The sequence below is a fragment of the Alligator sinensis genome, unplaced genomic scaffold, assembly GCF_000455745.1.
Source record: "Alligator sinensis unplaced genomic scaffold, ASM45574v1 scaffold781_1, whole genome shotgun sequence".
In the NCBI taxonomy this organism is placed as follows: Eukaryota; Metazoa; Chordata; order Crocodylia; family Alligatoridae; genus Alligator; species Alligator sinensis.
The window spans coordinates 3,503,668-3,518,665 of record NW_005841845.1 but is presented as its reverse complement, the minus strand read 5'-3'; the positions used below and the strand labels follow the sequence as shown (position 1 = coordinate 3,518,665).

The window sequence follows — 14,998 nt, the reverse complement described above, 5'->3', positions numbered from 1 at the left end:
GGAATGCATTGATGACTCTTGCCCATTTGCAGATGAGTCCACAGCCCCACAAGTTTCTGGGGAACAGACTCCCCCCCCCCTGCCCCCCACTTCTCCCTTCATACCCACTGACCTAAACAGCTCTCCAGACCTCATAAAAGCCTACCCAATTAAATTAATGAAACCAAAGCGGTCCCATTATCCTCTGCAGCATGTATAACACCGGTTGTTCAGTGGTATGTGAGCCAGCCAGATGGTAGAGCAGCTGGCATATTAGCCTTCATGTACAGTGTTACAGAGGTTTTAAACTCTGAGAACCAGGACTGATTTCAATAGACCCGTTTCATCTTTATAGTTGAGATGTACAATCAAAATTAAATTGGAGGATATGTACCAAGTTCCCAGCTTCCTAATTTTCCCCATCGCTCCCAGTCTTCATCTATGGTATTCAAGTCTGGCTGTACTCCAGAACAATGAGAAATCCTGGGGGTTTTTTTTTTGAGTCTCCACTGAAGGAAACGTCAAAAGAGTACCTTAGAATCACATACACAAATCAACCCCTTTCGTTCACCTACGTGCTTTGACTTATCCCCCTCTTCTTACAGTATACACGGACAAGAATTACGTAAAGTAGCTTCTTGTTGCAGGATTTGGAGGGGCTTTGCAGGACCATTTCAGATTCTTCTTGTGGGGGTGAGAAGGTTGCCAACAGATAATATGCTTAAGATGTCAAATTTACTTTGCAATGCATTCTCAGTACAGTGGACACAGCCCTTCTAAGCAGAGACAGACACAGGGGAAAAATGTTCGACAAAACAAAGGTAAGAAGAGGGTCAATGCTGGCTTTGGTTCCTAATTCCCACTGTATACAAACGCTAGGCTGAAATAAATCTCTTCTGGAGAAGCGTGCACTATAAATGGTAATAAAATTGTGTAGTGACATGTGTCAGGCAGTCATTTCAAAACCTGTCTAATTCAGTAGCAGGAGAAGCAAACAGTTGATTGTAAAACCCCGGTTTCTGACAGGTATGGGAATGTCAGGATAAAATAAAAACCGAAGTGCCGTTGAGTTTGAAGCTCTCAGCATTAAATTAATCTACCTGTGCAAGTGACAGAAGGCGACTGAACAGAAACACAGATAATATGCAAATATGACATTTCTAGTAGATTAGAAAGCATGTATAATGCAAGTCCATAAAGTATCTTGTGTTCTTGTCTACAGAAGCCTTTTCAAAGACAATGGTTCCGAAATGCTCACATACCAAGAACTCTATTTTACAAACTTTAAGGGGTGAGGAGAAAGGCAACCATAAAAAGGCACCGACTGAAAAACAGACAAACCCTTGAAACTAATGTGGCTACCTTATCTGAGAAAGGAGGAAATTCACGGGCTTACATTTGTATATTCAAAATTCTTTACAGAAGGATTTTGAATTTGAAATTAAGTCATCTTTCTTTTACTGAGGGCTCCAGGGTCTAGAAACGTGGAGACTGCACATACAAAAGCTATGCGTGTCATAATAAAGAATGAGTTTTAACAATGACCACTCACTTAAAAGTGAGCTGCTAGGATTGCAGAACGTGCTCTTAGGGGAAACACTGGAAAACCTATGCCTCAGGGTTTTAAAAGCTGATTAGGTAAAGCACCTAAAGCATCCTCATAAGGAGTAATCGTCCCCCAATATTCAGAGAAAGGTGCTGGTGACCTAGTAGCCATCTCCCCTAATATCCAGTATGAAACAGTAACACGTCATATGGTACCTTTCCTTTTCAAAACATTTTACAGATGTATAACTTGGGTCTTCGGCACCTTTGTAAGGTGGCCGTTAGTCCTCTCTTTCCAGAAGCAGGCATTGCTTTTACTAGGTCAGTGCCAGGATGGACTGGAATTAGATTACCAGGTTGCAATCCTGGGTTTAGACCATGTCTTTAAATAGTGGGAGGTGAAGCAGAGTAGCTGCAACTCTGCACTGATTAATTCTAGCCTGGACAAAAATCAATCTATCTGTTTCCAGTTCAAGTGATTACAGATACTGGTGTTATAGTGATGATGCAGCTGGAGTGCCTTTCAACTTGTTTGTTTTCTCCTGCAAAATCATTAACAAGCAGACTGTGTTGGAAAAAGTTTAACATAATGAGGAACTTTCAGACATTTTCTAAAAAGGATTTCTTGTCTCTGAAGAAAAAATAAAAAAATGCAGATTTTCGGCCCCAACTGCTGCCTGGTAAGTACCTTTATGTCTTTCCTACCCAGAAATTCAGACAAGAGCTACCCAAGACAGAGTACAGTGTACTACCTGCATCAGGAAACAAGCACATGTCTATCTGATTTTGTTTTATGCTACTTATCCGGTGATGAAAGTTTATTTCATGTATGTAACTGGTGTTGTAGCAGCACTCAAACGATCTCATATGGACACAAGGAAAAAAGTTCCCGACTCCCAAAAGGGCTTACACAATTTAAAGCGAGTCTTTTGGCAAAGAGAACAAAAGGGAAAGACCACAAAATCAAAGTCAACATGACTGGCATGTTCGTCAGTGTTGCCTTCTGCAAGAAGCTTCTTCCAGCTTCTCCTCCCCTGAATCTGCTTGCTTCAGCAAAATTGAAGTCCTACTTAAAATACTATCTGCAGTAGATTATTATCATGGCTCCCAGAGAGGAATTACTTTCATTTGAAAAGATTCTCTTTGTTCTGTAAGAAATAGTTGCAGACTAAAAGGACAGCATGCGCACCAGACAGGTTCTCTTACTTGTGTTACTGCTGAGTAGATACCCAGGCATTTCTTTCAAGTTGGGGAATGACATCAAGCTGCTTGTTATTAAAATTACAAGGATCGCTGTCAACAGAGTTTAACTTCTTCCCTCCGATTCATTATACTGAACATTTAAAAGGACAGAAGTCTTGGCCAAGTAATAACTAGTTATTCTGAGGTGCTTTTAAGGACGCTGATGGTCAGAGGAAGGGCGTTAACACAATGAAGATGAATGTCAAGTACAGAACCCCAAAACTGCTACACAATCATTAGTGTTTGATTTTAAGAATAAAAATTAAAATCCAGCAGATTTTTTATTTGTACTTTACTCAGTTTGGACATTAAAACGCAACTAATTAGCTTCACTTCTTGGTTTTTACAAACTAACAAAAAGCTAATGTGTTCTGCCTCCCAGTAGCAAAGGGGAAGTTTTCACATACATTCATTGATTCACTTTAATTCTGTTCAAGCCCAATTACCATACACACTGTTATTAAAAGATGAAGTACATGCACCTTGTATGACGGGTTCAATTCCAGTAAATCTGGGCAAACGCTTGCTGCAGCACTTCTTACATCAAGTAAGCCCATCGTCCATGAGTGTTTCCAGTGACGGACAGGGAATTTAGCGCAATGTGCAAAGACCCTATGACACCTGTGCGCTCTTCCAGCGTTCCCAGCTGGGTACAGACAAGAATGCCTCTAGAAGGAAACATTAGTTGAAGAAATTCCCAACCCGACTTCTTACCTCTTTGGGAGAGGTGAGGACTGAGCCACTCGCCAGTACCGCTGGTTTGGTTACGGACACCGGACTGGTAAAGGCAGAGTCACGGTTGGAGGAGAGCGAGCCCGGTTTATGTTCACTTCGGTTAGATTTCCATGGACTTGGCTATACGGAAGAGAACACAACACACTAAAAAGTAAGTGGTACAGCACAAGAGTGGGATGCTTACAAATGATATAACAAGTCAAAGCAACATCCAATTGGACTAACGAGTTGTCAGATGAACTGAACAGATTCTCTCCTCCCACTCCAAAAAGGTCTCTCAACTTCCTCATGTTTGACCCTGAGGATCCCCCTTTCTTGTCTCTCAGCACCCAACACAGCCCACAGCGATACTTTGAATGAGAAATGGTTGGAACTGTACTAGGAACCAACTAAATGTGTCCGAAAACTGCTCCCAACCCAGAGGCAAGATCATAATTAAATTAACCCAAATTTCCTACAGAGCAGTGCTGCACACCACCACCAAACTGACTGCATTATTCAACAGGAACTTCCCCTGGCTGAGAAGAAGAAAATCCAAAGGGTTTGTAGGCTAGGAATAAAAGGAAGGACATGGGGAAATGAAACAGTCCAGTTATGCCTTGCTTGTTCAGTGAGACACAGAAGACAACAGATATAATAAAAATCTAGAAAGAAGCCTCAAGACTTAGACTGGGAATCCAATTTACTGAGGGACAGAAGCCCATACACCAACACATTTTCTATGTCAATCCTCATGCAACTACGCAGGGGAAAATTTCACTCTGATCCTGCTTGGTGGCAAAGCCATGACCACGGTTACAGAAAGCTGCCTTGGAAAACATATCTGCTGCATGGAAAATTATTTTCTTGACCGTCTCTCAGCCGAGAACAAACTATGCAACAGGGATCTCAAAACAGGAAGCATGGCACCAAGTATCACGAGAAAGACGCACGATGGAGTAGGCTCTTGCTTCTACCAACTTCTTTTTAGTGAATCTTAACGTTCTGACTTAATACAGCACTAAATAAGTAGAATACTGTATTTTCCTGCATAACATGCTCCCCGCAAATACACGCATCTTGTTTGTGGAAGGCAGGATGTAGCAAAAGACTTTTCCAGCGTCATAGCTGACTGCATGTTGCAGTTCACTTGCCCTCAGCCAGCTCAATGTCGGCTTCAAGCACAAGCTATAGCGTTAACCCCCCTCAGCCACGAAGAAATCAGCAGCTTTTGGCTGCTCAGTCAAAAGCTACAGCCAATTCCTTGCTGGCTGCAAGAGGGTTACACTGGACTCCACCCCTGCTGTTTGCTGGCAGCGAGAGACGTGGTAGCCATTAGAATACAGCATCTCCATATACCTGTTCTGGCCTAGAAAAATCAGTTCCCCTGCTGAAGTCACGCACCCCAAATTTGGAGAGCTGATTCTTTGGAAAACGGTGCATTTGGTATGCAAGTAAATACCGTACTGCCAGAGGCATAAAGGATGAAGCTACATCTGAGCCTAAAATGGATTTTGTACTTGCAAAGGAGGACAGCAGAGGCCACTGTTTCTATGGCTTAAGTACATGCAGCTCAATTATGGCACCAAGAAGCATCATAAGGTGACCTGCTGAGCTCCCTCCTAGACGGGAGGTCATGTAGCTGAGGCAGAGCACAATGATGCTTACAGGGAGTTGCACTAATGCACCAAACTACTTCTGGATGGAGCAAGCCCAAAGGAAATGTGCTATCTTAGTCTGGTACTGCTTAGGGCTCTACCTGAATGGTACACACACATTCAATGTGATTTCTTTCCTTTGGGCATTTATCTTTTTTCTCAGTTAAGTCTCACCAGCTCTTCTCCTTCCTCCCACCTATACTCAGGTGGGCTCAGCTAATAAGTTTGTTTCAGCTTCGACCAAATTCCACTGCCTTATGCTTTTTCTTGCCAAAAGGAAAAAAAACCAGGAAACAGTCCTTGTTATGCTAAAAACTTTCCATCCCATTTCATTCAAAATGAAACGAGTCATTTTCAGCAACTTGTAAGAAATACAAAAGGAAACAAAGGGCCAGATGCACAGAACAGGTAATGGCCAAGGCATCAACATCATCCCCTTAGCTAACGGGCTGTTTGTTAGGTCACTCATCCAGGATACAGAGAATCTAGTTCAAGTCCCTTCTTTGCCTTAAGGAGACTGGAACCCACTTTCCTAACTAGAGTATACCTTAGCTACCGTGTAGTTAGGGTGTTTTGGGGTGTGGTGCTCACTCTCTCCAGTTGCAGCTGTTCTACTTCATGCAAAGCAGGCTGGTGCCTAAGCCTTTAACCCGTTCTGAGCCTCTGACCACAGCTAATTTAAGTGACAGACAAAGAAAGAGTAGGACAGAAAAGCAAGATGTCTTCAAAGGTGCATTTGCAATGAGTTAGTGGTGGGGGGGGGGCAGGGTTGAACTGATCTGGGGTCCAGAAACTTTTTTTCCCCCTTACATCAACCTGATCCTCTGTTTTAGACTCCCCTCCTACCTTAGTCTTTCTCTTTCTACAAGTCAGGAAACTGGTGCAGATTATAAGCTTCTCTGGGGTAGAAACGATGTTTTCATTTCCTGTCTAACATATAAAATATGTGCAGTCCATTTATTTAACTTGTAATCACTGAAGAAGTCTTAGAAAACGGCAGCCCCTAAGAGCCAAATTTAGCTTAAGAACTAAAGGCAACATTCTTTGGTTATCTGCTCCTTGACCAGGGTCTTTTTGCACTGTCAACACACACAGATCAAATTCCAAATACTTGAGGAACAAGGCATGCTGTGCAGTATTGGCCCATTAACCCTTTCTCTGTATACCATGCAAGAGAAATCAAGTAAGGCTCAACGTCAGCTATGCTAGCATGCACTGCGGCCATTATAAGACAGAAACAGAGAGCAGAAGTGAAAAATGACATCATGTTGTAATCGGTATTTTGGCACGAAGGTTTAGTTGTCCACCTTCTGCACCAAAACTGCAATGCCACTTTAGTACTCAAATCAAAGACTTCATGTTACTACATGCTCTATTAGGTCTGCACTTGAGGATCCATCCAATTGATCCACAAACTATCTTAGCAGGGTCAAAACACACCGCTAGTGGAAACCCTGGGATTCTCAAAGAAGCCTCAGTGACTTATTAGGTTATTCATTTCCAATGGATGTGGGCACTTAACTCCTCTAAGACCCTGTGAAAATCCAAGTACAAAATACCATTTTCAAGGCACAATGAAAACAAGCCGAGTATTAGGAAAAGCTTCCAGACAAGCTGTTAGACTGACATAGTCTTTTCCAGGAGGAAAGCCCCAGCCAAAGCAAAGTGCTCTGGAGACTACTCTGCATGGAACTATTGTACATTGGCAGAGGAGAATAGGTAACCAAATAAGCTTTCCATCTCCAGGATCTCAGATTTCACGCAATACTGCTCTGCTGGGGGATGTGCAATAAGCAAACAGGAGAAATACAACCTAACAATTAAAAAGACTAGATTTCTGGCCTTCTGCTTCAACAACTGTTTGATAGCCTCATTTATCATGACAGGCACACAGGTAGGTTACACAAGCTGCAAAAATTGAATATAAAAACAGCAAATGAGAAGCTCAGTAAATACCAATCAGAAATCTACAGAATAATTTTGAATTTTTCTGGTGTTTGTAGGAAAGAGGGGTGGATGAACTTTAAAGGCAACCTGTAAAGTGGGAAAGAACTGTGCATGTGTCCCATTACAAAAATCCAAAAGGGTTTTTTTCAGGTTTTTCTTTATTATAGGATAAAACACTAAAGCCAGCCCTCATTCAGAATCACTGCATGTTTCTTTGAGGACATACACTACTAGGACAGCCCTTGTTAATCACAGCTACTGAACAGTTGGGAAGACAAGATTTTAGATCATCATACATTTGAGTTAAAGAGGTATTCCTCACAGTCACAAAAAGAAAATGCCAAAATAAAACAAAGAAAGATGAATAAAAATAAAGCTAACGGGCAAAATCCCAGATGTCTTTTGTAGGGCACCTGTAAAGCTTATTTAGACTAAAACTGCACTGAAAGATTATGTTACATGATTTAGTCTAGTCTTTTGGGATGGGTCCAAACTATTTTAACCATATTGATGAATCATGTTACAATCTTTTAAGGTAGTCATGTGAACAGCCTAATCCCTGTTATTAGTTCACTTGCCTTCTGGCACCCTTTATCTGTCTTGTCTAATTTAGGTGAATTTCTGGACCCCCTAAATCCAACAGACATTAACAAGGTTTAATCTTGTCTGAGGATAAAACCAAAATGTATTGTTACAGGAGAGTGTTAAGTTACAATGCAATACACTGATAGTTTTAGCAATAGACAGGTCTTAACCCTAAAGCTCCCATGCAAATGCATTAGCTCTGACTTGCTATTTACATTTCTTTCTTCCTTTATTTGTTGGCTATTTCCACAAAATGCTCACTCCACGTGCAGTGTGCTAACCCAACGGAAAGCTCCTGTACCTTGGAAGGAGGAGCTGCAGGTTTAGGAACTAGATTTTTGTAGACACTTGGGACAATGGTGGTAGTCTTGTTGCCATTTGCCAGATGTGGAACAGGTGATGTAAATGCAGCTGAGAAGGCGGCAGCAGGATCCTCTTTAGAAACCTTTTTGATGACCAGCATCTTGGTAGGTTGCTTGGCACTAGGAGGGTTTTCTATAAAAGCACAAAGGGAGAAAAACCTCAGAAAAAAAAAGAAAGAAACCTCAGGAATTTGATAATACTTTGTTCTCTCTCCACTTCAAATCCCCCTTTCAGAATCAAAGATGCTGTGAGAGTCCTCTGCTGGTGCTGCTATTGGCAAGTCTGGTGCTGGTTTTCAAGCAAAGAGATTACTGTATTGAAGAAAAACAGAAAGGTCTGGTATTTTCTCCACTTGAATCAACCCATGGGAGCCCCTCTTGATTTAGCAAAAAAAGATAATGCTTGAGATAATAACAATTAATAGCCTCCTGGACTCAGGGAGGGTATGGACATACGTACTAGTATTTGTTCTGCGTGATTAGAGCAGTGAATCTCAACCAGGGTGCTGCAAGATCCTTTTATGGGTGCCAGAGGATACTGTGCAATTTTAACCCTGCTAGGTTTCAAAACACCTACACATGATTCACAAGAGGAACTCAGAGGTTTCAAATAAGAATCCATGTCAAAACATTCTCAATTGCTGAGGTATTTCTGAGTTCACTGCAAGAAAAGAATTGCTCTATTATTTTTGAGTGAAAACTAAGAGCTAGCATTTTCCAAGGGATACCTTGAACCTAACAAGATTGAGACTGGGTGAACCAGAGAAGCATTTTATGTTAATTCACTAACACAGCAAGAGAAATAAGAGAAAAAAATCATACTTTACTATCTAATCATTTGCCACCTGGCACAGGCAACACAAGTTCTCAATACCAGTAAATTGTGAAAAACTATAGCAAGGTAAACAGTTAAATGATTCAACCTTTTTCAGTAGCAGCTGATCTTGCTATTATATTGAGGAAAGATGATGAATATCTGAATCAAATTTGCAAAAAAGAACAGAACCTGGATCTTGAATCTATTTTTCTGCTCTACCAGAGAGCATCTGTTTTCTATATAGTAATATAAATGCCTCACTTACCCCACACTCCAGAAGGTGTCCCTAAAGGTTTGCTCTGGTTATTCTGTTTCCCAGCTTCTGGATTCAAAGATGGCTGTTAAAAAAAAATCCACAGTTGGAAACATTAAAAGACTGCATATCAAAGACACATGTACTGTGTTGGGAAGAAACTAAAGTCAACAAACCAGAGGTCCTGTTTTAAAGTATTTTTACTAAACATTTAAGATATTACCCAGAATTAAATAAATATTTATCTGCAGCTCCAGGCACTGCAGGGGTGTATTGTTAGTGCACGCACTGCTTCGAGTCCAATTCCTCATACCAGTCGCACACTCAGTGCCCCACATATTTTATATACGATAGACATCTATCACTGCACCGATATGATAACAATATCAAGAACGTATAACCTTGAATTTGATGGAGAAAATGAATATAAGCATTTATGCAGACAAGAAAGGAAAGCTGCATAAGCGTTGTTCAAATTCTGACAGCATTTCAAGAGTTCATATTTTAGGCAGATATTACCACAGTAGGGCATGTTCGTTCTAACCTGACTTTTGATTTTGGTTCACAGTCTAACTTACTATAATGATTATGGATTTGTCCAAGTTAGGGGAGGAAAACAAATCTGACCCCCCCAACACTCCCCCTCCCCCGAAAAAAGAAAAAGTACCCATTGATAAAAGACCCCTGGCTAATTTAGCTACTACCATGTCTTGCTATTTTTTGAAACAGATGATTGAACATTCAAAACCAAATGAATTTTCTCCTCATTCTGATGCAATTTTATGTATTAGCCACTATGATTATTATAAGTGAAGCTTCTACTCATTAGCTTCTGACAAAGCTAACATTCCTACTTTAAAAACTGGAGGAAAATTATATTGGATCTTACCATAAATAACAACCTTAGTTTAAAAAAAAATTCCCAGGCACTCACAAAGTACCCCAGAAGCGGCCTTTAAACTAAAACCTTGTGGGAGATATCATGGCACTTTTAGCAGATTACGGTGCCAAAAAAAGCCGTATTTGCCTCGGATACAAGCATACCTATGTGTGATACGTCCTTATTATCACCCTTTTGGGGTCTGGCTGATGGGAGAGGCTTGCATATCACAATACTGTCTTCAGTATACAACATCAATCTGATAAAAATATGATGACAATGTCCAACCCACAATTCAATGTCAAGAACTCCTCAGGGATTTGGGAAAACATTTAAAAGCCCCTAAAGCACTGCCTTCAGGATCATTCCAATAAAAACTAGAATGATCCCAGAAAGCACGGAAAAGAATGAAACGGCAGACCCCTGTCACCTATTGACGGTACCAAAATAAGCCCTGGAAAGCTATTTCTCACGGGTGACACCTTTAATGAGGAGCCACAACTTACAAAGTCTTCTTCTTCAAACTGCAACTTCTCCTTCTCTTCCTTCTTCTCTTCCCTGGCTTCAGCAGGCAGCTTCTCTTGAAAGGCAGAACTTTTCCGAGAGTGGAAGTTGCCATTCCAGTGGCGATGGGCTCCACTTCCTCCTCCACCACGCTGGTTCATACCATCATGACCCCGCGAAGGGCCATGCCAGCCAGGCTGACTGCCGGATAGCCCAACATGAGCTCCTTTAGAAACCCCAGAATCTACAGAGTCATGGCGGAGCAGGGAGGGCTGATGCCAGCAATCTAAATGAAGGGATTAAAGAGATCAATGCTGCCAGCAAAAATCCAAAAAGCGTGAAGAACAGCCTCCGCCCCACACCTCCCATGGGGCTGGATGAAGCTCCCGTTCTCCCCTTGCAGGGCCAGCATCAGGCCAGGCTGCCCCTGCCCCCCCCGTGTGGCTGGAAGGTGGCCCCCGTGCTGTGCTGTACCACATCCGTGCCGGGCCCATGATTAGTCCAGGCACTGTCCATCCAGCCTGTCTGGGAAAAATGCTGGGCACCACTATTATAGAGCACACGGATCCCTTACCTCCCGCAGTTCTGAGAGGCCCATTATTGAAAAATCCATCAGAGGAGTTGTGTCGTCTGCGGCTCACGCCAAAGCGGCTCTCTCCCCGGGGAAGATGCTCTCCATGTTTCTCAAAGGTGGCTGCAGGGGACTACAGAAAGTTAAAAAAAAAAGAAAAACAAAAAGAAAAAGGATTAAATGAATAAGCACTCTCTAGGTCACCCTAGGAATCTGTTACCAGTAAAATAACCCTGCTAATCTAAAGAGACACCTCTGCATTAGTTTCTAGTAATTAGAACAACAGTTGCTAAAATGACAAATGTAGGAATATTCATATGAGTGCCACAAACTTGCACGTGGCTGTAAATTATCACCTCACCAAAAAAAGAGGGAGGCTCTTATAGCAGCTTTCCTTGCACAATTTCTGCAAAACACATGCAATGCTTTCATCAGAGTCCATTTAAGGAATTTTACAACAATGCACTGCATGTTACTAATCCCACAGAAGTGCTCAATCTCTAAAAACCACCAATGTTGATGGAGGAACAAAACTGGAGTTGTGCAAGGCCCACTCAGAAACTGCCTAGAAATTAAAGATACTTCACATGAGATGGTAAAGGGATCCTGGGTTCAGACAGCGCGGAGGCTACAGAAGTTACAAGCTTTCAGCATGAATCATCTGTTCCAAGTTCCAAAGCATTTCCCTACCATTCCCTACTCTAAGAGAAGAGCCACATCAATGTATTGCACGTTTGGAAGTTATTTTTGCCCACTTTAGTTGAAATGTGAAGATGAAAGCAGTTTCATTCCTGATTCCTTTGCTCTTTAGCAACCTCATTCACTCTCGCAAAGATTCTCTGCACAGCTACTCTCATGCACAAGCAATGCAAGCGCCCATCCGAGGTCCCAAACAGACTCAGACCTTTAGGGGCAAGCGTGATCTTCCCTTCAGATCCTGTTAGCAGCAAGCAAGGCATCACAACCCAACCCCTTCCTGGTGAGATTCCACATGAAAAACCACCCTAATGAAGGTACAGGATTCTAAGATGGAAATGAATGTCCCATTACTGGTGAGCTGCTTAACAATACCACATTTTGAAAAGTCCAAAACAGGAAACGCTAAAAATTACACTCAAATTTGTACACTGCAAGCCAAGTTTTGAGGTACCTCTTTATATAAATTCCCCGTGTCTACCAAACCTGGGCAGATAAAATTAACACAATAATTGTGCAAGGAAGTAAAAAATAAGAAAAAGAAAAAAAAAAAAGGTAACTCTCTCTCCAAGGTAGGGAGCATAATTTGCTGAAAAAAGGTAGAAGAACAGATTTTGCATTAGCTTCCTTAAAAAGGCTACACACGAGGATTGAAGAATACTCTAAACCAGAAAGGCAGCCATGTTCAGTCAGGTAGGATGTTGGGCCCAGCTTGCCTTGGCCACGTACAGTAAGTATTAGGTTTCCAGTGCTCTGAACAGCAAGTTACCTTGGTTGACTGTGGCGTTGAGAAGTTAAGCCAGGCAGGAACAAAGTCATGCTGCGCCATTTAGGTCCAGTGTCTCCCTTCAATAAAGTGAGGCATCAAACCTCATGGCCAGGATCTACAAGTGGAAAGAAGAACATTGACCCGGCCATCAAATCTGTCAGACTTCCCCCGATTTGGAATAATTGCACAATACCACCAGCTATGGCCCTGGCTATGGTGAACAGAAGAAATGTGTCAGTATCCCTCTTTAAAGCTACTTTTACTAGAAAGCTGCCAACACCGTTTCCCCAGCCAGAATAATCAAGGCCCTTAAAACTTCCAATTATTTCCTGTTTACAGCAGCAGCTAACAAGGCTCCCATAACGCTCCTGAGGGGAAGGATAGGCAGGTAGAAAGGCTACTGAACAAATGCCAAGGAAACAAAACATGTGTTGTATAAACATGTATGCAAAACTGCACACATGCTAATTTGTGGATCTGCTCCTCCTTGTACAAGGTTCAGCCCCGTATTGCTTGCGATTTGCTTTACCAAGTGAGTAATCATATCAAAACCACTGAGCTGCCCAAAAGTGCACTAGTTACGTACAGATTAGTCCTGTAGGAGAATTCGTATCTAACAACCCCCCCTCATTTTAAGACGGTCTTAAGGCCCCCAAAGCGCTAGACATCCCCCAACTACAGTATCTACCACGCTATCTCCATAGAGAGAGTTTAAAATGCCCCAAGAACAGGATCCAAGTTGGAGAGAAGACAAAGCAACACCTATAATTGAACTGTCACCAACACTAGGGACCAGCTGACATGGAGCTGAGGATCTGAATACTCTGAAGCAAGGAAAAGTTACCTTTGTAATGATGCCTGGCACAACGCTCGCTGTACATTACACTAACAGGCATCATTCCCCTGTTTCTTCTGAATTACATTTCATGGAGGTTCTCAAGGTTCCCTCACTTTCCTTTTGCTTCACATCCCCTTAACGATCTGCATTACCCAAGTCCATTTGAAAGGAAAGGGATGAGCGATCACTTACCCAAGAGTCTGGCCTCTGCAGTCCAATTCTCTTGTTTTTTTCTGTCTTTCACTCTGGTCTTCAAGTCCCTTCCTTCTCCAGGATGCAGTTATGCCAATCTTGAAGCAACAGTGCGTCTCGAAGCAGCGCACGAGAAGCCGCACTGCGTGCTGACTGCACTGTTCACCCCCTCAGCTACTCATCTTAATATGTGTCTACACTCACACTACGAAAAAAAATACCTAAAAAGGTAATTTACATAAAAAAAAAGAGTCACGACCACGTTCACCTCATTAAATTTCCTCTGGTTGTGGTGCTATGGAACTCGAGATTTTTACATTACAGAAGCGTGTGTGTCAGGTTTGCACAACAACATTTAGAGCAACACCATGGTTAATACTGAGCAGATCCACCCAAGTCTGCTGAATTATTCATTGTTTGAAGCAGAGCAGTTAAAGCATGGGGGGGAGGCGGGGGCAGGCAGGGGAAACAACGTTATAGAAAAATCTTTCCCCCAAATTCTGAGATTAAGTGGGAAACATCTGGCCAAATGCTCTTAAAATATAAGCTTCGTTTTCATCACACATACAGTTTCTAAAAAAATTCACGGTGTTAATGTTCTTAAAAATAAATGATTTTTTGATATATTCTGCACTTCATGGAACTGTTAGTTTCCACTCAAAGAAACTAAATGCTATTGATGGGAAGCTCATAGGCGGTCACAACTGTTTGGCTCTCTGCTGGTTCACCATTTACATGCTGAACTAGAAGTAAAATTAACAGGAAGGTGCCAGGTCCAAAAGTAATCTTCTCTCTTCTCAAGCTTTTCTTCTGGGTGCTGCTGCTGCAAGAGGAGGAAGAGAGTTATCCAACAAGAGCTTCTTGTTCTATGTTGAAGAGCTCACTTTTGGATTATAGTCCTCTTCCATCAAAGAGTGGTGGAATACAGGAACTAAACACTACAAAGGAAAAACAGACACGTATCAGTACAATATACTTTCCATTTTGGATATGGATTACGGAAGGAAAACAGCACAAGGTAGCACGAGTAGCTGAACATGATAAAGCAGTTGCTAGAATTGTGTTTTTAGTCCACCTACAGAAAACCAAAACATATGCATCAACACAAGATATTTTCACCTAGTCGTCACATAAAAATGTGCAACCGCTGTCAACACTACTACAAACACTCCCCTCCCCGTTCACCAGATCTCAGGGTGCTGTGCTGACTACAAAATGCTCTTAGCGGCGTGTGGCAACACGAACGGGCACAAATGAGGAAAAGGGGATTCCAAAACTGCATAGAAACAATTCTTATAACGCTCTGAGATCCAGCCAAATATCAAGGCCCTTCCCCTCCATCTAATAACATACAAGGGGAGCAGGAAAGGCTAATCACCCCACATGATTTGCCTCTGATGCTGTTAGGATACTTCTTAATTGCTGCTGCCACTTGGTCCCTTTGAG

General features: G+C 42.0%; 1 protein-coding gene across 2 annotated transcripts in view; it reads right to left on the bottom strand.

Moving 5' to 3' along the window:
• Positions 1 to 14,508, bottom strand: part of GPBP1L1 (GC-rich promoter binding protein 1 like 1) — a 19,576-nt gene extending 5,068 nt beyond the window's left edge. The window contains exons 1-9 of one of the 2 annotated variants that reach the window (XM_025206581.1): positions 14,437 to 14,480; positions 13,553 to 13,773; positions 12,523 to 12,637; positions 11,061 to 11,190; positions 10,489 to 10,772; positions 9,115 to 9,187; positions 7,972 to 8,165; positions 5,985 to 6,068; positions 3,481 to 3,621 (exon numbers count right to left, since the gene is read on the bottom strand). In XM_025206581.1, coding sequence (XP_025062366.1) covers positions 3,481 to 3,621; positions 5,985 to 6,068; positions 7,972 to 8,165; positions 9,115 to 9,187; positions 10,489 to 10,772; positions 11,061 to 11,190; positions 12,523 to 12,582 — 966 coding nt within the window. In that variant the 5' untranslated portion in view covers positions 12,583 to 12,637; positions 13,553 to 13,773; positions 14,437 to 14,480. Of the gene's footprint in view, positions 1 to 3,480; positions 3,622 to 5,984; positions 6,069 to 7,971; positions 8,166 to 9,114; positions 9,188 to 10,488; positions 10,773 to 11,060; positions 11,191 to 12,522; positions 12,638 to 13,552 lie in introns of both variants that reach the window. The other variant, XM_025206583.1, reaches the window with a different exon arrangement.
• Positions 14,509 to 14,998: the final 490 nt, after the last annotated feature.